At 42.9% G+C, this 23,534-nt stretch overlaps 1 protein-coding gene across 3 annotated transcripts in view; it reads right to left on the reverse strand.

The window, feature by feature from the left end:
- Positions 1–23,534, reverse strand: part of GLB1L2 (galactosidase beta 1 like 2) — a 36,312-nt gene that overhangs the window by 7,159 nt on the left and 5,619 nt on the right. Inside the window, exons 1-12 of one of the 3 annotated variants that reach the window (XM_075190330.1) lie at positions 20,385–20,539; positions 6,502–6,699; positions 5,354–5,422; positions 4,741–4,836; positions 3,873–3,981; positions 3,631–3,723; positions 3,369–3,450; positions 2,396–2,460; positions 1,503–1,587; positions 1,279–1,416; positions 1,020–1,100; positions 763–869 (exon numbers count right to left, since the gene is read on the reverse strand). In XM_075190330.1, the coding sequence (XP_075046431.1) occupies positions 763–869; positions 1,020–1,100; positions 1,279–1,416; positions 1,503–1,587; positions 2,396–2,460; positions 3,369–3,450; positions 3,631–3,723; positions 3,873–3,981; positions 4,741–4,836; positions 5,354–5,422; positions 6,502–6,699; positions 20,385–20,452 (1,191 nt within the window). In that variant the 5' untranslated portion in view covers positions 20,453–20,539. Of the gene's footprint in view, positions 1–762; positions 870–1,019; positions 1,101–1,278; positions 1,417–1,502; positions 1,588–2,395; positions 2,461–3,368; positions 3,451–3,630; positions 3,724–3,872; positions 3,982–4,740; positions 4,837–5,353; positions 5,423–6,501; positions 7,388–20,384; positions 20,540–23,534 lie in introns of those variants that run through there. The other 2 variants (XM_075190332.1, XM_075190331.1) reach the window with 2 other exon arrangements.

Below are 23,534 nucleotides of genomic sequence, written 5' to 3' on the forward strand. Positions count from 1 at the left end.
CCCAGTCATCCACGTTGTCACACATCCCCCCCCCCGTCCTCCATCTCCCCAGTCATCCACGTTGTCACACATCCCCCCCCCCCCCCCCCGTCCTCCGTCTCCCCAGTCATCCACGTTGTCACACATCCCCCCCATCCTCCATCTCCCCAGTCATCCACATTGTCACACATCCCCCCCCATCCTCCATCTCCCCAGTCATCCACATTGTCACACATCCCCCCCCCCCCCCGTCCTCCGTCTCCCCAGTCATCCACGTTGTCACACATCCCCCCCATCCTCCATCTCCCCAGTCATCCACATTGTCACACATCCCCCCCATCCTCCATCTCCCCAGTCATCCACGTTGTCACACATCCCCCCCCCCCCCCCGTCCTCCGTCTCCCCAGTCATCCACGTTGTCACACATCCCCCCCATCCTCCATCTCCCCAGTCATCCACGTTGTCACACATCCCCCCCATCCTCCATCTCCCCAGTCATCCACATTGTCACACATCCCCCCCGTCCTCCATCTCCCCAGTCATCCACATTGTCACACATCCCCCCCGTCCTCCACCTCCCCAGTCATCCACGTTGTCACACATCCCCCCCCCCGTCCTCCGTCTCCCCAGTCATCCATGATTTCAGACTCTTCCCTGATTTGATATTGGCTCCTGTGGGGTCTGCAGGCTCACGTAAAGTAAGGTACAGCTCCTCATCTCCTGCCCATCACTGTGATCACACCTCAGCCAACACACTATATGTACGGAGACACTGATTCTTACCTCCTCTGCCAGCTGCAGAACGTCCCACAGCGACAGACTGTGCTTCAGCTCTACGGCACCATACGCGGCCCTCGTAGACAGGGTGGGCGCGGGAGGGAGGGGCTCGGCTGCAAGTACAAAAGGGTCAACAGGATGGAAAGTTACCAGCTGTCTACGCTGTGGTCACACAAATACATTAGCTGCTCAGAGCTCGGGTGAACACCGGCGGATAGAACTACCGGAAGGTTAACGTCATCTGTGGCATGAAGGACACGTACCATATTGTTTGCTGAATACTTCTCGCAGCTTGAAATATTTGGAGGTGTAATCACCAGCCTCAGACAGGGGGGCATCGTAATCTAAACAGACACAAATATATATATATTATATATATACATACACATACATACATAAACGGGCTGACCATGCAGATATTATCCCGCCAGCTGAACCCTCACTGTGACACCACCAGACAAGGTATAAGCTCCTTTCTGTGGCACAGAAGGAGCAGGGTCAGTAGAAGGACCCAGCACTAACCGTAACTAGTGACGTCCGAGCGATACTCGTGGAAGTGCAGAGCGCCGCTCATGAAACCGAAGTTGGTGCCACCGTGAAACATGTACAGATTAATCGATGCTCCTTTCGCTACCACTTCCGTTACGGTTGAAACCATTTCTGTCCAGATATAAAGAAAGTGATCTGAGTGCTCAGTAAATGCAAAGATGGTCCAATCCTTGACAGGAAGGGAAGAGATTACTCACGGTCAACGTCAAAAACATGGTGATCTCCTCCCCAATGGTCGAACCATCCCGTCCAATACTCCATCACCATCACCGGCTTGTTACCCTGAGGGACACAGAGACCGGTCATTACCGCACTGTATCACTAGGATACGTATAGGACACACTTATATCTGTGGGTTGGCTTACCATATATTTACCAATCACAAACAACTATTTGGTACAGATAAACAACAGGTCAATATATAATAAGATGTACAAGATCACGAATGACAGATCTAGAGCGCAGCGTGCATATCGTTTTACCGTTATTGATCCATTGAGCCCTTTACTAAAAATCCGTGTGAGTGTCTGCATCAGATCTATGGTCAGTGCTGGGTGCACTTTAAAACATGGCTAAATCCAGCAGCTTGTGGACCGGATCATTTTATTATATTATTACAATTTACAGACAGACCTGTGGTCAAAAGTCAGAGCCCCGAACTACAACTGTTCCCCCTGTAAGCTCTTACACACTCAATAAACAAGCCCCGCCCCCTTTCCATGTTATCATCCTTTTGAAATTGTTTCCTAGAGGAATTTGTGATGCATCTAGATGAGGATAACCTTGATAATATGTATGTATTTATAATCAAACATATATATTCATTTACATTTATCTAATGGTTTACTGCAAATGATGATAAAACTAAGTTGGAATAATTTCAATAGTTCTTGTAGTTTATGGCTGTTATTGTCTTATTTCTGCTGCTGAAGTTCCCGTTATATAATGTAACCACTCACAGTCCTATCACTCTATGGTATATACTCTCGTGGTCACTTCTCCTCCCTACAATCCGGGATTCGTCATAAGAACAGACGTCTAAGTGGACGATCAGTGAGGATTAGAGAGCGAAGTACAAGCCACACGTTACCTGGATGGATTCTAGATACGAGAAGAGGATGGGTTCGATTTTCTGGAAGTTGATGGTGGCCAGAACTGTATAGAATAAAAATGATTGTTAAATTGAAGATTACAACATAATTATCATAATTTGTGTTACTTCCTATTGTAATATTTACATTGTTTTCAGCAAAATGCTACCATAATAGAATAAGCTGTGTAAACAGATACACACAACAGCAGTAGAGGGTCACATCGCCGGTATGAACACTGTGGAGGCAGCCGTTGTACGTACAGAACTAATCATTTACTGGGAACCAATGATGTCAGGGAGACACTTCCTATTGGTTGTGTGTACAAGAAGCTGCCACCACTGCGTACAGATGAGAGGTGCACGAGGATAGGCTAAGTTTACGGACATTAAAAAACAACAACATAAAAACAGCCAACAGGGATTTATATGTGATTGACGCTTAATAAATGATTCAGTTTAACAGTAAATGTCCTATTAATTCTTGTGTTGTGTAAGTTGATCACAAGATTCCATCTCTACAGAGCAGTGCAACAGCTCCATCTTGTGGACAAGGTGGGTAATACATCCATATAACAGTTTAATGCTACTGAAAATTACCTCCAAAATTAAATATTCTAGTAAAAAAAAAAACACAACACAATCTAGTCTTATATTAAGCAGAGATAAAACAAGAATCCCTCTTTACAAATTGTTCAGTAATAGCCCGTATTCTGCATAAAGCCATAGTAATTTGACAGCTGAATGATGCACATCTGTATTATCTGAATGTGGCCAAGCTCTTTAAAGATGATTTAAAAACTATGCATGTCAGGGTATGATAAGTAGATGACGTACAGCAAGTACATCCTATTACAAAAGTACCGTGAAACCGACCAACACCTTTCCATAAGCAACAAAAAAAACAGTGTAAGGAAATAAGTAAATACAAGTAAAAAACATAAAACTTGTACCGGCAATTGATGCCTCATACCTCCTTCCATACTGCCAGAGCTGATCCCATCTTTATTATCAGAGGTCAGTAGCAGTTCCACAATCCCTCGACGAACAAGAGCCTGGAGTGACGATGTGGAGAAGTCAAACTTAATAGGTGACTAATAGCGCGAGTATCAAGTACTACAGAAAATAATTAATCTCTACTATACTGGAGACAAATGTAACATAACGAGCAAGATGCCAGTGACATTATATATTTAATGGTACGTTATTAGCTGTAAGGATAGCGCAGTACTTACTGTTTTTATGAATTCCATGTAGTTGGCATCCTTGGCGTAAGAGCCGTATTCATTCTCCACCTGTACAGCGATTATCGCTCCCCCTCTGGAGTACTGAGGACAGACGAGACTGTTACAGACAATGTTTATATCATACAGGTGTTATTTGTGGTGGGGAGTCTATTCTAACGTATTTATATACTGCAGACCTCTTCTTACTGGTGGGCTTCGGCCTGCAGTACCCAGACTATCAGTAACCTCACCTGATGTTTGAACACTCTGGGGAGAAGTTCATCAAAATACACCTCAGTTGCCTCGGCGAAGCCTTTGTAGGTTGTACGTAACTGCATGCCCTGGTCCCGGAGTAACCAGCTGTGAGAGAAACACGGGGGCTGAGCGAGGAGGAAATCAATACATTGATCTGTTACCCTTAGTCCATGATCAATCCCATTTGGCCATTGATGAGATCAGAGAGGTACCCCAAACACCCTGCCCCCCTACTGACATGCCAATCATCTGCACACTGGTACAAACATTGTGGTACCAACTACAGGAGCACAATCCCCAGTCCTAGGTTATCTCCTAACAGTACAGACCCGCATCACGCACCAGGACTCTGAGCGGATCTAAGGTCCGGTGTTGGGGACGTATTTAGAGGACACTCCCAAGCTGTAAACCATCCTGCTGATGCCACAAGAACCAGCTGCCGTGTTGGCACAACGTGGCTCTTAGAGGTCCTGCAGACAGGCACTGAAGCAACGCTCTCATATTGCCAGTGAACCGGTACAACTACCGGACCTTCCTTTGGGTAAGGCTGTTGTCGGGACACCAATTATTCCATACACTATTTTTACAGCAGTTCATACAAGTTATAAACAGGTGTAATTATTACAAATGGTTTATAATAACTGTGGATCTGATGACTTAAATATTAATTTTTCCTCCACTTTACTCTCCTATTATCATCATATTAATTTATATAACGCCGACTTACTCTGCAACAGTGATAATTAGTAATGTAAGAGGATAAACAACGTAAATCAGATGGGAATTAGGAAACCTCCGGGGTACAGCCAGTTAGCGGTTGCATAGAGCAGGGTACCCACAGGACAGCTGTATGTGATAACTTACCTGGGTAATCCCCCCAGATCCCACTCTGCGCAGATATACGGCCCTGGGCGTAATACCACCCATAATCCCACTTCAGCTGCTAGACCTAAAAATGTCCTGGAGGAGAGATAGACAAACAGACGGTTACAAATAGGTTGTGTCTCACCCGACACCCTCCCAGCAGAGCCACAGTAAGACCTCATGGAGAAACAGGGGCGGCCAGACATCTATTGATGATCTGTGGGTACGCTCTGGATGTAAACACTTTTAATGAAAAAGGTCTCTTAACACCATTAAACCTAAATACAACTCGGGTTATAGAATTTTTACAAACTCATATTTTATATAAGCACTAAACACATAATAAAGCTGAATCTCATGTTCATTGGTAAAGACTGATGTATTAGAATATATTTATGGCATTTATCCACATAAATGACAGTGCTGGAACGGTACCCAACCCCTATACAGAGGCGGCCACTGATTATATCCTACATGTGATCTGTCCGGCCTTACAGTTATTTGCACTTGTGGACTGAACACGTAGCTCATACACGTTAATGATTAACCAATGATGTACTCTGTAGAAAACTGTATTACGGTCACGATGGATCAGATGTAAATGCCGCATTACCCAAGGTCGAGATTCCCGCTGAAGTCAAACTGTCCCCTCCGTGGCTCGTGCAGATTCCACGCGACGTACCTGAGATTTTAGAAATACACGTCTGTTATGTAAACACATGAATGAAACAAACACCTGTCACTGCGGCACTGTGACACACACATTGTGTATGTGTGTATGTATGTGTGTATGTGTGTATGCATGTATGCATGTATGTATGTATGTATGTATGTATGTATGTATGTATGTGTGTGTATGTATGTATATATATATATATAGGGTTGTGTAACAGAAGTACGTTTGCATAGGGATTTACATATAATTTATTTATCATTATTATCTAGTACTACTGTTGCAGTTTTATGAGGACAACTGCCTGAAAAATACCATCCAGGACACCCCCCCCCCCCCTCCCGACTCAAAGAGCAGCAGCCGAACCCTCGCCCCCTGCCCTCCACCCCACAATATGCCTGTACATGGGCAGAGGCTGGATCAGAGCCCAGGGATCTATGTCCAGTCTGAACGCATGAACTTGGTGCCAGGATTGTTAGACACTGATCGCTAAGTATTGGGTCTGATGTTCAAGTCAATCACTGCAGGTGAACAATGGACGCCAACACGGTCAGATCACGGTAATCGTGTGCAATTCTCCTGCAAGGGAACTTCTAACCCCAAACCATTGTGCAGTTTAATCTGTGGTCATTGGTTTCTTTTTATCCTTAATGAAGCGTCAGTTAATACAGAGATGATTTAAGACGTGAATGAGGAACTAATGATACTAAAAGTTTCAGGTACGGTTCAATTCAACAAGGGATGGATTCAGAAGGTACAAATAGACACTGTGCTGCTGGGGAGTGACCAAAGGTACGATCGTATAAAATTAGGCACCGAGGGGACACCTGGACTTGCAGTGTGCTGATTGGTTGTAAATGACCCCTTCGGAATTTACCATAATGGCAACGTGTGGCCAGGGAAGAGAAACTATAATTTCATGACTACACAGAACTATTCTGACAACTAGAGGAAAAGACAACACCGTTGTTTTACCATGTAATCCACCATATAGCAGTATTTAATTAGCTGCAAGTCTCCTTTGAAATGCAGAGTTTAATAATGATTAGTGGGGATTATGTGTAAAGGTCCACAGTTATGTCACGTACGTCGTGAGCGTGTTCAGTCCGCAGGCCTTCATCTTCAGCATACGGTCCTTCCAGTATTCCTTAGGGACTCGGAAGTAGTGCATCGACCCTCCCAGGATCCTAAAGGGCTCTCCGTCCAGTACGAACTGAGAATTCTCAGCCTGAAGACCTTTCTGTCGGGTCCACATCCTTAAAGAGAAGGAATCGTACACACGAAGCCTGTGGGCGAGAAGGAAATGTAAGTTATATGAGCAGGATTGGTCATCTTACATAGCGCACGCTGGGACCAGTGCAGAGATGAATGGACGCGTTTATGTAGAGTAAGATGTGTTAATTCTGCGCCTATGCAGAGGTACCGGCATCTACACTTACGCCTGTTACACTGGTGGGAAGGGGCAGTCTAACGTAGGCAGGGCACACGGCCGTTTGTAGAATTACGCTTACGACCTGGTTCTGTGTATGTGGGTGTCCTTGCGCCTGCCGTAATCCTGCTGCATATGGTAGCATGCGGGCTGAAATAAGCTATTTTTTGCATGCGCACTTTTAGTCCGTAAATTACATCCAAATTGCATCAGACAGTTATCAAGATCCGCTAGTAAAAATATATATACAAACATATGTTTAGTGTAATGTATGAACGTATGTTTATTTTTATAAAACATGATGCATTAAACTTTTATACATACATCAGCCTCTTATCATGTGTGACCAGTCAGGATAATATACAGATCCTCTATATAAAACAACACACAGTATGACTGTTTCCATGACAAATGTGGAACTTTTGCTGGTTATGTTAACAAGTTGGATGGATGAACTTTATTTCATATAGAGGTGTGTAGACACCATATTATTCTACAACAGTTTTACAGGAGGCTCACATCATTACTCTGTGCTGCAGGGGACCCTGCTCCTTCCGTCATATAACTCTCAGTCTGTGGCTTCCTGCTGCCTCCATTCCCCTCCTCACATGGTGCCCCAGTCACATACTGTACTGTCCTCACTAACAATCACACTGCACAGGTCACCCTCAAGAACAGTGCACTCATCTGCTGAAATAATCTGTGCTGCTGCAATCATTCCTGTTATCTTAGTGGCTACATGTTGTTTTATCTACTGCAAAACTGAAAATCTCCCAGAAAGCTGGGACTGAAGATTGCATACAATAAGGTGTTTAGACCCCAGATAAACAGAGCTTTAAAATGGGATTTGTAAACTAGCTAGAGGTAGAATAATCTTTGACACATTTCGGGCTATCCATAACTATTTACATTATAATATCAGTCATCCAGTGTAATGATGGTAAATGTTTCATAGGGGCTTTGGAGGATTATTACATTTCGTTAATCAACTTTTCTGCTGGCTCTGACCTCAACTTTTCACACTGCTCAGCCAGAGTAAGTAATAGCTTTTTTGTCCTGGTATGAAGGCAGTGGGACATAGTATCAAGCAGTTTGTGTATGCGTGTAGGTACCACAGTCCTATAAACAGGAGAAGGAAAACTTCACCCTCAGTTGACCCAATGTGTGAGCAATGGGTTGACGTAACCTAACCTATCAGATCGCCTTGGTGCCCACCCTAATATAATGCTGTCTATCAAGATCCTGCTGGCTCCAAGATTTTATTGAGACCAGGGGAGATGTCACCCACTGGCATCAATAGAAATGCTGACCTCCTTTCTCTTCTATGGTCATCTACTGCTCTCATGGAGGTGCCCACCTCTATATGGAGCCTTGCAGGTAGGTCATACCTGTATCCAGGTACCAGGAGCAGTAACAAGGCTGGAACTACTGGGACAAGGTCTATAGCGCCAGAGGCTGGTACTAATCTAACATTCTAATCTACAAGTAGGTACAAGAAGGCAGGGTTATACAAAGAGGAGCGCATACAGAAATACACCTTAATAGCAGTTATTCCTAAACTTAGACCACTAGAGATGACAAACGGTTCAAAGACACCCGCAACAAACCATAATGTCTACATACTGCAGGACACACAGACTGAAAAAACATAAACTAACATTAGGTAACTGGCTAAATGCAGCATCAGGAAATGAGAACATCCTTGTTATTATTATGTAGCTTTGTGGATGAACTGTGAATCAATCACACTAGCTGAGTCGTAGGACTGAGTGCTGCTTTCTGTGGCTGTAACGGACATGTCAATCAGCCCTCTCCACTCAGGAGACAGCAGCAATCAGGGACCTTAATTCACTTTTCCTGCTGCGTTACCAAGAGCCTATAGGAACAAAATGTATTCCTACAAGCAGAGATTACAGACAAGTAAAATATTTTAAAACCACATAAATCTGAGACTTATATTTTCTATAATACCCAGTAAAATCAAGTGCTGTTCATTGATAGTGTAAAATGTTCTTAGTTATCAAAATCAACTGCTAAACATTCGCCTTTTCTTATTAGGAAACTGGGCTTGTAATGTACAAGTGTATATGCCTTTTATTATGTATTAATAAATGACAAGTAATATCCTTACCGTATCCAGAGACGTAAAACTTAGAAGTTCGACCTGACATTAGCAGGGAACGATATATAGGGTACAGATTGAACTATGAATTGTCAGTCTCAATCTTATCAGTGAATGACAACGTTCAAGGCTGTATCAACATTCTTTGTTCTGTAGCATTAATGTATTGTGAACACATGCCATGGTGTACCTCTTGTGTATTACACTAACGGGGGAGTGTGTGTCACACCTCTTGTGTATTACACTAACAGGGGGGAGTGTGTGTCACACCTCTTGTGTATTACACTAACAGGGGGGAGTGTGTGTCACACCTCTTGTGTATTACACTAACAGGGGGGAGTGTTTGTCACACCTCTTGTGTATTACACTAACAGGGGGGAGTGTGTGTCACACCTCTTGTGTATTACACTAACAGGGGGGAGTGTGTGTGTGTCACACCTCTTGTGTATTACACTAACAGGGGGGAGTGTGTGTCACACCTCTTGTGTATTACACTAACAGGGGGGAGTGTGTGTCACACCTCTTGTGATATACTAGCAAGTGTGAGAGGTGGAGGCAACTAATCAAGATGCTGTAGGGTGTCTGAGCTTCACAAGGGAGAAGCTGGTGATGCTGCAGAGGGCCAGGAACGTGTGAGATGGAGAGTACCGCAGAGGTACAAGTCTATCCCAAAAGAACCGAAATCTGGAAGCTGCACCGAGCATCTGAAAAACATGGCCCTAAAGTAAGGTAGGGTGTTAGCTTCCTGCTATGTTAAAAGTCATGGACTTGCAATGGTAGTAGACCCTCTAGTTTCTTTGGGGGGCCGTGGCCCTGCAGACCAACCCACAAACATTGCAGAGTTATTAAACCTTATGTATGGTCTAAGTTTACAGTTAGAGCGTGATCTGCATTTTACCATGAGATGAGGGGGCCCGTTATCTACCGGTGTCCTTGTCCCAGGAACAGGCAGGACATCTAGAGCCTTACTATGGCTGGAACGGAGGATGCTGGGGGTGTAGTGTTTACAGCCATGAGGTTCCTCATTGATGAACAGTCCTCAGTCCTCACATGCTGCTTAGTCCAAAAATATCTTGTGAGCAAGTTTGGTGCTGCTATAAATAACTTCTCTGCAGGGGCAGGAGTAATTGCAATGCATGTTAATAAGGTCAATGTAGGTCCTTACCAGAGATCCCTAACAGGGAGGTGATGGGCTTTGCTGATAGACACAAGTCATGGCCCCGTCCTGCTAGAAAGCAGCTGACAATGGAAGGACTAAGTGACAATGAGACAAGATGTATTTGTAGACAGGTTTAGAGTCGGGGTGTAAGACAAAGGGCAGGGTCAGTAGCAGACTGGGGTCAAAACAAATATTCAAACATCAGCACTCCTAGCACTAAGGCTGGGCACACACTACAGTAACTTTGTCCCGATGTGATATCGTTAACGATTTTACCAACAACTACAACATATTGTATCAGGAGAAATGTTCTGTAGTGTGTACCCAGCCTTAGAGCACCTACTGCTCAGCTGGAGGGATGTTCACACAGCAGACTATACAATGCTGCACCTGCAGATACAAGTCCAATGTGGCTGAACCTAGACTAAGAGTGGTGGAAGCGTCGCTAAGGAAAGCCAGATCCACGAATGGTGATGCCTAAGGAGGACCAGATCCACGAATGGTGGTGCCTAAGGAGGACCAGATCCACGAATGGTGGTGCCTAAGGAGGACCAGATCCACGAATGGTGGTGCCTAAGGAGGACCAGATCCACGAATGGTGGTGCCTAAGGAGGACCAGATCCACGAATGGTGGTGACTAAGGAGGACCAGATCCACTAATGGTGGTGCCTAAGGAGGACCAGATCCACTAATGGTGGTGCCTAAGGAGGACCAGATCCACGAATGGTGGTGCCTACAGCGGAAGGTGCCATTGCGGGTAGCATGTTACATCTTTTCATCTTCTATTTACAGTTCAGAGGCCCTTTACCCTAGATGTGCTATGTCCATCATGTGGAATACAGATCAATGATGCACTGAGGATTGGGTGGATCAGAAGGAAGACAGAATGTTTCACTATTTTTAAATAGGGACAGCTGTCAGGTACGTATAAACCCTCAGCCGCTCCATACAAGCACAGTGCAATAAATTTACTGTGATAATAAGAAAGTGTCTTATTCATACTTACCCTCCTGAATTCTGGGTAGGTCTCCCGGAGTCCCAGGAGAGCAGGCAAGTCTCCTGCATCCTGCCCACCGGGTGGCAAAATGACGGGATTTGCGAGGAATTGTGATACTTTGGCCCCACCCCTTGACAAAATGACGATTTGTCGCTGGGGTGGGGCCAAAATTACGTGAATTGACGCTGGTGTCATTTGTACATGAAGCCTGGACTAATTACCAACTCTAAATCTGTAACTAAGGCCCCGATTTATCAATTTGTGTCGATAACAGATTTTTTTACATTAGTTTATTGAAGCTACAAATAACCTTGAATCACCACAATGTACCACTGAAATATCAAAACCCTTCAAACATAAGAAGAATCTCAGCAACGATGAACGAGCGGCTATGGAAGTAACTGAGAGTTGGGGAGATATAGAAGTGAAGCCATCTGAGGGGGAGGGGGCAAAGTTGTGCTCTGGCCTCGCACTAAATATATATTTATCGCCAACTAGGTGATAAGAACTGTTATAAACAGTTAATTTTCAACCCCACAGCCAATGTTCTCAAGACGTATATGGAACTCATTAACAGATCCCTGAAGAAAAGGGACTAATATCAAAAGTAGACTATGAATTCTCAGGATCCGCGCATTATATGTACTACCCAAAATACACAAGGATTAACCGAATCCGGAAAGGCCAATATTCTCCAGTATAGGTGACCCAACTGAAAACATTGACAAACATTTACATCATTTTGTTGTAAGCTTACCATCATTATATGAGGGATAAAGGAAATAAAGTTTGGAACAGATATGCTTCTGGCAACAGATGATGTTAAGTCCCTCTATACAAGTATACACCATCAACAAGGGATACAAGCAGTTCAATATTTCTTAGACATGAGAACAAAAACAAATGTAATCATTTCATTATAACATTCTTGGAATTTATTTTAACAAACAACTATTACGTGTTTCACAATAAATTCTATTTATAAATCAGAGGAACTGTCATGGGAACAACACATGCTCCCACCTACAGTAATCTTTTTTTTAGGTTGGTTGGAGAAAGAATTGGTCTTCAATGCTGACAACAAAAAATATACTAGTCTTATAGCCCTATGGCTAAGGTATACGGACAACATTTTGATTGTGTGAGAGAAAAGGAGATGAAAATTTGTTTCAGGAATTTACAAATAAATTGAACTTAAATAATATGAGTATGAAGTTGACTTTAGGAATCCGTTCGACAATCAATTTCTTGGACTTGAAAATAGAGAAAACCTGTGATAGTAACCCGAGTACTGATATATTTAGGACTAAAACAGTTTAGTACATTACTGAGATTTAAAGGGGATTCCAGATGGAACTGTTCTGCTAAGAATACAATTAAAAAGAGCTGATTAATTAAACAGACTTAAACATATGGGCTGTAGCAATAGGATCATACAACAAGCCTCACGCACAGTTGATGAGAGAGACAGAGAAGTCTAATCTATCCCCCAAGTACACCCTTCAAGAAAGGTCTTCTTGAACATGTGGATAACATTAGAAATTACTGTAACGATAGAAAAAACAATCTGGGCTTTAGAGGTGGTAATATACAATGGGAATTACTGAAAAGAGAAGCCAATAAAATCTTTCTGATGGGAAGTGTTGTCTCCCATGGTTTGGAAGACAATAATTTTTGATCAAAATATGAACCAATACCTCATGTTTCCAATTTGCTAGACACACACAGATCTGCAGTGTAAAGGATAAGTGCTGACAACTGTCCTTATGTTTTGTATACATATATGGGCACTTATATTGCCACGCAGCTGGTACCACATACAATATGGGATATACCAAGCACGGGCTTGTTTATATATTATATATATATATATATATATATATATACACACACACACACATAATTTATGGTATAGTTACAGTCCAGAGAGCATCGCCTGTGTGTCCGTGTACACACTAGTCACAGGAGCAGGTGTGGATAGACGTTCAGTTCCTGTATTGATCTTTCCATGGACAATACACAAGGTGTGTTTATGTCACCCATCAGTTCAGTAACATAAGGTTTGTCTGTGACCCCCGGCCTCCCTGCTTCTCTAATCTGTGAGAGATTTTACCTACATGTGAGGGCCACAGTTACACTGATCCTGTATATCACATCCATGTAACCCGACGACCTGTCCAGGAACAGCTTGGATTATATTAATGGATGCATCTCTCCTTTGTTCCATCCTCTAGAGGTGAGAGGAGAGATCATTGATCTCTATGAAGAAACATTGGTGTATACAGCCATGTAAAGATTATATAGCCTACCCCCCCCCCACTCCCCGTCCTTATTGTACATTCTATTATCCTGTCCCCTGAGTACATTCTATTCCACTCCACCCATCCCCAGAGGACATTCCACTTTCTCTCCATACACATACATTGGCCTCCCCCACTCCCATCTTGCCACCCTTCGCTCTATTCTTAATGCGGCTGGGAGACTTCTCTTTCTCTGCCTCCCCTTACATGGACTCCCTTTCCCCTACAGAATCCTCTTTAAGCTCCTCACCTACAAGACCCTCTTCCACTCCACTGCCCATTATATCTCCAACCTCCTCTCCATTCACACTCCCTCCCGCTCCCTGCACTCGGCCAATGGCTGTCGCCTCTCATCCGCACCGATTACCTCATCCCACGCCAGAAATCAAAATTTCTCCCGAGCTGCCCCCCTCCACTGGATCGACCTCCAGCGCTCAATCCGTTTGTCCCCTAATCTGAGCACCTTCAAACGGGCTCTCAAACCTCCCAGCCACCCACCTAACTTTCTAACCTTCTCCGTCCTCGTTCTCCTCCCTCTTTCCTGTACTTGATCCCCCCACTGGCTCCTCTGGTGCCTGCTGTGTTTCCCATCCGCTTACGAGCAGGGCCCTCTTCCGTCCTGTCTCTGCACCATTCCTTCATCTCCTACGTCACTGTACTCGCTATGTTCGGAGCTATTGGCGTCTTGGTTTTAGTTGTTTTGCCCTGTACTGTTGTATCCTGTATGGTCCACTATTTGTACTGTATTTTGCTTTTGTATGGCGCTGCAGAAACCTTGTGGCGCCACATAAATAATATTAATAATAATCCCTACAGTATGTTTTCTTAATTTCCCCTATAAAAACAATAATGGCCACAATTTAACAAACAAATCCTGACGAGGCAGCAGAGTAATATTTATCTGCCCCAGAGGCCTGGCACAGTAAGAGTTAACGGACTGCTCATGCTCAGTTTTGGGCTTCAGTTCCACTAAATTAAAAAATACCGTGTACAAATACATTAAATTGATTTAAAAAAAACAGCAAAACTAAAATCTATATTTAAGGATTTTGAACCGTTAGCGATAACAGAACAGTTACTGCGGCGATACAAGTGTAAGGTAAGAAAAGTGGGCACAACTGGGCAATGCCCCCCCCTGCGTTGCCTGCTTTTAAATGGTTCCTTACCCTTTTCCCCTCGGACACCAATTATGTGCAGCTCAGCTGGAAATAGATTGGTATCAGTGGCTGGTACAGTGCCCAGATGTTAACCCTTGCTTAAATAGCAAAAAGCGATTAAAGAGTCTTTTTCCAGCACTTACGCTGCATTTTGGCTCCTACAGCTTCTTAAATAGACCCCTTCAACATAAATGACTCTTTCCCTCGTCATCTTCAGACCTATGCGCCTCTCTGTCATTATTAAGTTTCCGAGCACAGCACAATTGGTTCGGGTGCCGGAACTGTAGTTTTAATGAGGAATCCTCGTGAGGCAGTTTCCTTGGAGATGGAAATAATCAGAAGACAAAGGGAAACGACTGTCTTCTCTGATGTGTGGCTATAATAACCCGAGGAATGGATTTAAAGGGGATATTACAGTGTTAAGTCATATTTATAAATCAGAGGAGGTATGATGGATTCATGCTTCAAATAGATGTCAACCACAAAAGCTATATATGTTTTATTGTCTCAATTTAACACTTAATCCCTTTATGGGGCAGCACGGCGGCTTAGTGGTTAGCACTTCTGCCTCACAGCACTTCGGTCATGAGTTCGATTCAAAAACATTAGGTAGGTAAATTGGCCGCTAACAAATTGACCCTAGTCTCTCTGTCTGTGTGTGTATGTTAGGGAATTTAGACTGTAAGCCCCAATGAGGCAGTGACTGATGTGAATGAGTTCTCTGTACAGCGCTGCGGAATTAGTGGCGCCATATAAATATCTTGCACTATATCTGCTGGACGAGGAATTCACAATAGACAGATATGATTATTGTCTGCACTTTCTACCAGTTCTGATACCAATGTTCATCGGGATTGTTGGTCTCTTCGCGCTCATACGCATGGATTTGCAGCCAATTTCCTCTAGTTCAGCAACATCACAGTGCGTGTGATAACTTCTTATAAAGCAGAAGCAATAGGTTTTTGTATTATTGGTAGCCAGATCATGTATCACTAAACTAAATCTTAAAGACATATTTTTACGTCTGTAATATATGAGTGAATTTCCCCATCTTATCTTTCCTTGATCAAAGTCTGTCTAAACAAGTTGTTCACTGGCGCACTGCCATATTTCTGTGACAACCCAACTGACATCCAAAGTCACCGACGTGGAGCAAAAATTTATATTGCCCCAGAACCTCTGTTCTCTATTTGCAGGTCATAAAAAAAAAAAACAACTGAATTACATAAGGCAAAAATGTGTATTATAGGCTGCTTATTGTACTTAGAATTATCAACTAAAAATAATCTTCTTATACTGTATCAAGACAGTGGATTTGTGGCCGTGTAACTTTAAAGCTGCGCTATCTTGTCATATGAGAAGGAGCGAGACACTCAAAGGTGAAATCTGCTATTCCCCAGGATGTAATTATATAGGTAACAGTAGGATTGGGAATCTCTCTGGGGCAAGGATGTGGCTGCTAAACTCCAGGGAGCGGAGATAGATTAGGCAGTAAACAGTCTACATATGTTATGTTATATACTTGCTGGTGGAGAACACTCCTTAACAAGAACAGAAAGGTTCACAGCGAAAGACATATCTGTCCTGCGATCACAGCACACAAAAAGGTGCACACAAACTGCCTCTGTGCACAGCAACACCACAGCGCCCCTAGTGGCCAAAGTATTATGAAAAGAGAATTTTATGGCTGCAAAATAAAGTTTTTATTTGAAATGGTCTTTTTAAATCATACTATTATTAGGAATTGTTGTTACAAACAAATTGTTATTACACTATAAGAGCTTATTCACACAGATGCGCTGCAAAAATGGCTAACAACACTTTAGATACCCTGCAGCCTCCCTGCACTGACCCCGCTGCCGGCCACCCTGCAGCCTCCCTGTACTGACCCCGCTGCCAGCCATCCTGCACCCTGCACTGACCCCGCTGCCAGCCATCCTGCACCCTGCACTGACCCCGCTGCCAGCCATCCTGCACCCTGCACTGACCCCGCTGCCAGCCATCCTGCACCCTGCACTGACCCCGCTGCCAGCCATCCTGCACCCTGCACTGACCCCGCTGCCAGCCACCCTGCACCCTGCACTGACCCCGCTGCCAGCCACCCTGCAGCCTCCCTGTACTGACCCCGCTGCCAGCCATCCTGCACCCTGCACTGACCCCGCTGCCAGCCACCCTGCACCCTGCACTGACCCCGCTGCCAGCCATCCTGCACCCTGCACTGACCCCGCTGCCAGCCATCCTGCACCCTGCACTGACCCCGCTGCCAGCCATCCTGCACCCTGCACTGACCCCGCTGCCAGCCACCCTGCACCCTGCACTGACCCGGATGCCAGCCTGCAGGGTCAGTGCATCGTTTTTTTTCAAAGCATAAACTAGTTGGTGCCCAAAAAAAATGAATATAAAAATCAAGTCTTAGGTCTATACTGGGAACTGGGGGAGCAGATTAAAATCAGGAGGGGGTTTCAAAAGTGGACATGTCCTTCACCTTTTTTTCTTTCTCATGGAAAAACAAAGGATATATTAAAGTTGTTTCTAAACTATAAAAACTTTGAGCTGGAGAGTTTAGTTACCATGTATCAAGTGAGTTTCAAACAAAATATGTCTGATCCGTCAGTGCCCCTCCCAACCCTAATCACTGTAATAAAACTTAGCAGGTAACCACGACTACTGTCTTTGTACTTTGTTAATAAAACATTGTTGCTGATCTATGCAAACATTAAGCAATACTAGAGAGAAACTGCTAGGTATCAAATTATATTTTCATCCATAAGACAGCAGAGAATTAATTGTTTTCAGATCAGCATATCATCATCATCATCATTTACCACTGATTCCGCAGCGCTGTACAGAGAACTCATTCACATCAGTCCCTGCCCCATTGGAGCTTACAGTCTAAATTCCCTAATATAGACACATACAGACAGAGAGGGAGACAGACAGACCGGTAGAGACTAGGGTCAATTTTGATAGCAACCAATTAACCTACTAGTATGGTTTTTTTTTAGAGTGTGGGAGGAAACCGGAGCACCTGGAGGAAACCCACGCAAACACAGGGAGAACATACAAACTCCTCACAGATAAGGCCATGGTCGGGAATTGAACCCCAGTGCTGTGAGGCAGAAGTGCTACCACTGAGCCACCGTGCTGCATATGAATTAAAATCAAAAAATATAAAATCTCCTTTAATCATTGGCATTGTGTCACTCTACAAGCAGATATTTGACCATGAGTGAGTGACACACCCATAGGGGAATAATAAAGACATTCTATGTAACCATAAACCAGATGCAAATTTAGTCTCCTAGATTTGCATTGCAATAAGGCGATACCCTAATTCTCACCCAGCGCTGGGCCGTTCTGGAGACTAAATGTTTGTGCCAATAATCATATCACTAAATGCTGAGGTCATCTGACTCCGAGCAGCCAATCAGAATAAAAGAATACTTGTACAGAAACAGAAATTATGAAATGTCAGGGATTAAATGTTCCTCTGCCTATCCCAGATAAACTATTATAATGGTAACGATCACAGTATACATTATTAAATCCACAAGATTAGCTATATAATACAGTGATTCTTGCTGCATTTAAATTACAGTGACAGGTTCTGCAAAAAGCTTATTGGCTTTGTGGAGTATGTGACAGTTTTGCAAGCCATTAATGGCATCTAGTTGGTGACAGATACTTGTACTTCACATTCAGTGACCCTTTGTATTGGCACCATAGTAACATTGCCTGAAGGTTCCTATTAAAATGTACTCAAACACTTCATCCTCCAAGGACAAATAAACTTAGCATTTCTGGCTAGTGACCACTTAAAACAACATTTTGAGAACAGTGATACAATATTACTTTACCATTGCAAACTATCAAACAAACAAACATGAAAACAGGAAATAGAATCATAAGAAAAGCAGGATAAAATATTATCATTTATAAGCTGCCACTGAATCCGCAACGCTGTACTGTTGGCAATAAACAAACAAAACCCTATATAAATAATTACTGGAGCAAGAGAAAATAACAATAGCAGAAGACAACATAAAACATACAGAAATCTTTACAAGAGGACAAGGAGGTGAGGACAGGTGATGGGAGGTAGAGAGGACCCTGCTCGTTTGGGCTAACACTCTGGAGGGACGAGGAAACAGACAATGGGGGTGATGGGAGACAAGTGGACTGGGCAGGTGGAGCACAAGATGGGGCGGGATGGCAAACGTGGAGAAGGGAATATAATAAAATGATAATTATTCAATACATTGATTACATTACATAACATGCTATTGGAGGGCAAGTCATCAAGACCAACATTACAGAGAACTGCAAAGAAATGTTAAGCTGTGATTGACAGCTCTGCCTTACAAGAGGTTATGCAGTAGCCCTGGGCTGTGTGTGTATATATATATATATATATATATATATATATATATATATATACATACATACACACACACATATACACACACTATATAATATACTGTATAAAGCCAGCCCTATATATTATCAATATACTGTACACATTCAGACCTGTATGTTTGTATTACAATATAATGTATACAGCAGCCATGTATATTAGTAAATTGCTTACATAATGTATATAGTCAGCCCTCTGTTAGAACTAATATAATGTGTACTGACAGTATATTAGATATATAATATACTGTCTACAGACACTCAGCACTTCGTAATATACTATACAGACACTCAATGTTATTAATATACTGCATACAGCCAGCTACATAAATAATTAGTAACTGACTAATAGTACTATAATATAACAGACAGTCGGGCATTATACCAGTAACATAACAGACAGTCGGGCATTATACCAGTAACGTAACAGACAGTCGGGCATTATACCAGTAACGTAACAGACAGTCGGGCATTATACCAGTAACGTAACAGACAGTCGGGCATTATACCAGTAACGTAACAGACAGTCGGGCATTATACCAGTAACGTAACAGACAGTCGGGCATTATACCAGTAACGTAACAGACAGTCGGGCATTATATCAGTAACGTAACAGACAGTCGGGCATTATACCAGTAATGTAACAGACAGTCAGGCACTATATCAGTAATATAATAGACAGTCAGGCATTATAGCAGTAATATAACAGACAGTCAGGCATTATACCAGTAATATAACAGACAGTCAGGCATTATAGCAGTAATATAACAGACAGTCAGGCATTATAGCAGTAATATAACAGACAGTCAGGCATTATAGCAGTAATATAATAGACAGTCAGGCATTATAGCAGTAATATAACAGACAGTCAGGCACTATATCAGTAATATAATAGACAGTCAGACATTATAGCAGTAATATAACAGACAGTCAGGCACTATATCAGTAATATAATAGACAGTCAGGCACTATATCAGTAATATAATAGACAGTCAGGCATTATAGCAGTAATATAATAGACAGTCAGGCATTATAGCAGTAATATAACAGACAGTCAGGCATTATACCAGTAATATAACAGACAGTCAGGCATTATATCAGTAATATAACAGACAGTCAGGCACTATATCAGTAATATAATAGACAGTCAGGCACTATATCAGTAATATAATAGACAGTCAGGCATTATAGCAGTAATATAATAGACAGTCAGGCATTATAGCAGTAATATAATAGACAGTCAGGCATTATAGCAGTAATATAACAGACAGTCAGGCATTATACCAGTAATATAATAGACAGTCAGGCATTATATCAGTAATATAACAGACAGTCAGGCATTATACCAGTAATATAACAGACAGTGAGACATTATATCAGCATACACTGGTCACCTGAGCAGGAAGGCCGCCAGCAGCACCAGGCACAGGACAACCAGCCTCCGGCGCTGCTCCCGTCTCATCTCTCCGGCTGCTCTGTGCTCCCAGCCGGCTGCTGCCTCCAGCACACTTCCTGGTTACCAGAGCAACACCAAGCTGCACCTGACCGCTACCCCGCCCCCGGACCGCAGCCCCGCCCTAGCCGCAGCCCCGCCCCCGGACCGCAGCCACCGCCCCCTGGCCGCAGTAACCGCCCCCTGGCCGCAGTAACCGCCCCCTGGCCGCAGCAACCGCTCCGAATGCCGAGCCCCGATTGGATAGAAATATGTTCCATCATTGCTGCAGCTGCCTGTGTCAGTCACTCAGTGTCATCTATATATATCCCTATCACCATATATATCCCTGTATGGCCCATTTTGTTAAAGCCATAAAGCTATAATAGAGATCTTCTAAAAATATTAGAACAGGCCTGTCCAACCTGCGGCCCTCCAGGTGTTGTGAAACTACAAGTCCCAGCATGCCCTTCCAGCTATCAACAGGTTGTCTACTGGCAAAGCATGCTGGGGCTTGTAGTTTCACAACACCTGGAGGGCCGCAGGTTGGACAGGCCTGTTCTAATATTTTTACCAGTCCATGTCAGCTGCCCCCTGATATCTACTAAATGTAAATAATGAATGGAATGGAGAGCAATGAAGTTTGAAGGCTTTTTCTTTTAACCCCCCTTTTCTTCTCTAGCGCCTATCCACCCACTTTCTTCTCTACCAGCTTATACCCCCCTCTTCTCTAGCAGCCTATCCCCTCTCTTCTTGTCTAGCAGTCTATTCCCCTCTCTTCTTCTCTAACAGCCTATACTACAGGATGTTTGTACTTTCTTACTACCTTGCAGGTATCATACTATGGGATCATTTTGTTGATGAATCCTGAAGTGCTATGTGATTCTTCTCTCAAATTTCATTTAATTTGGGCCACTTTTAGTTAAGGCCACATGGACTCTGTAAAATCTGTACCCCCCTCTACTTCTGACTTTTTCTTTTTTCTATTTCTTTTTCTGTAGCAGCCTTTACCGCCCCTCTTCTTGCCCGTACCCCGTCGCCCTCCTGTTCTGTAGCAGCCTGTCCTGTTTTCCCTACTGTACGGCGCTGCGGAGCACGGCGGCGCCTTATAAATCTACGATGATGGCGGCTATGTACAGCATGTTTTTTTACTGTTTAAACACTGATTTTGTTGAACGTACCAATAAATATAAGCTTAATGTTTATTCCTGTGAGTGGTTGTGTAGGTCGGGCCCCAGAGCCCTGCTTTGCCCGGGAGCCCATAATGCTGTTAAGTCGACGCTGGGTCAGGTAACCAGGCAATCTGCATCAAGTCATTTATTTTAAACAAAACCTTGAGTCACTTAGAAAACAAGTTTGCTCAGTCTTAGATAAATAGAACCATGATTTCCTGTATGCGCAACAAATCTTCCAAAAAGCTTATTTGCTTGTGGTGTATGTGACATTTTTGCAAGACACTAATGGCGTCTAGTTGATGTAGGAAACGTGGCCGTTAGATGGACCTTACAGTCACATTCAGTGACCGTTTGTATTGGCACCGTAGTAACATTGTCTGAAGGTTCCTAGTACAATGCTCCGTGCACTATTAACCTCAGCATTTCTGCTTAGTGACCAATTAAAACAATATCATAGCAATAGTGATACAATATTACTTGCAAAAACAGTATTAGTGAATTACTAGACCATGGTATACAATTAAATAAATACACATGACAAACATGTACATTCAATAGAATCATAAGAAAAGCTGGTTATAATAGGACAATAGTTTAATTATAATACATAACTTTCCTGACTATTTGAGGCAAAATCACCAAGACCAACATTACAAGTGAAATGCAAAAAAAAGATCATCTGTGATTGACAGCTGTCTAATTGAAAACTGTACTTGATATTGACTAATTAACTGAGCCCGGATAGATTCAGACAGAAAGTAGATGTCAATCACTGAACCAGACAAATGTCTTCCTTGTGAATTAGGTCATGTTTGCAGCCCTAGGAATCTATTTTCATTAACACAGTTAATCAATATTCACTATAAGGTCAAAGTTTTGAAAAACAAGGATTGTATGAGGGAGGGTGGCAGCAGGAATGTCCCGGAGACATGGGAGTTCAGTTGTAAAATAAGATGTTAAGTGGAAATACAAATATACAGATTATGGGATTATGTGACCTTTGAACCTACTGCCATTGTTCTCACCGACAAATGCTATTTATACTGGTCTTATTGCATTGCTCATATATATATCTATCTATATCATCAACATCAGCTATTTATATAGCGCCACTAATTCCGCAGCACTGTACAGACAACTCAATTCATATCAGTCCCTGCCCCATTGGAGCTTATAGTCTAAATCCCCTAACACACACACACACACACACACACACACACACACATACACGTCAATTTGATAGCAGCCAATTAACCTACCCGTATGTTTCTGGAGTGTGGGAGGAAACCAGAGCACCCGGAGGAAACCAGAGCAAACACGGGGAGAACATACAAACTCCACACAGCAATATCTGTTTACATTAACAAACACCATATACCTTTCCAAACTTATTTGTTCTTTTGCAACAAATACTTTTTGACCTATAACTACTATATTGAAGACAAGATGACCTTTAAGTAACTTTGGCTGCTATGTATCTTTTACTTATACTATTCAATCCTAGAGTATACCAGTGTAAAATGACATACGAGACCCGGATTAAACATCTGTATTCAGTACATATTTTAACATTTGTTTAAAAACAAAATATGACATTTATCCACGATTCTGACTCCATATCACGTTCCGGGAAATTGTGCTTAAGACTTGCAGTGTCTTGTTCACGGCTTTCACTGGCCGAAGTATTTACTGACGTTTGGTTATTCGTCAAACTGCAAAATACACAGTTGCCAGATTCAACAACTGTGCAGGATAGGAGAAAAGTGCTGTATAAATAAAATTATTATTATTATTAATGCTGGAGACCATCGGAGGAGGCCATTGGTGATGGTGAGAATGGAGATCGTTTTATTATTTAAGTGTTTTCTTTACAATGGTTCAGGAGTGTAGTTAGTTTGTGTGGTTAATTAGTTTTTTTTTCTTCCTGGAAAAAGTTG

Source organism: Mixophyes fleayi, chromosome 11, assembly GCF_038048845.1.
Source record: "Mixophyes fleayi isolate aMixFle1 chromosome 11, aMixFle1.hap1, whole genome shotgun sequence".
In the NCBI taxonomy this organism is placed as follows: domain Eukaryota; kingdom Metazoa; phylum Chordata; class Amphibia; order Anura; family Limnodynastidae; genus Mixophyes; species Mixophyes fleayi.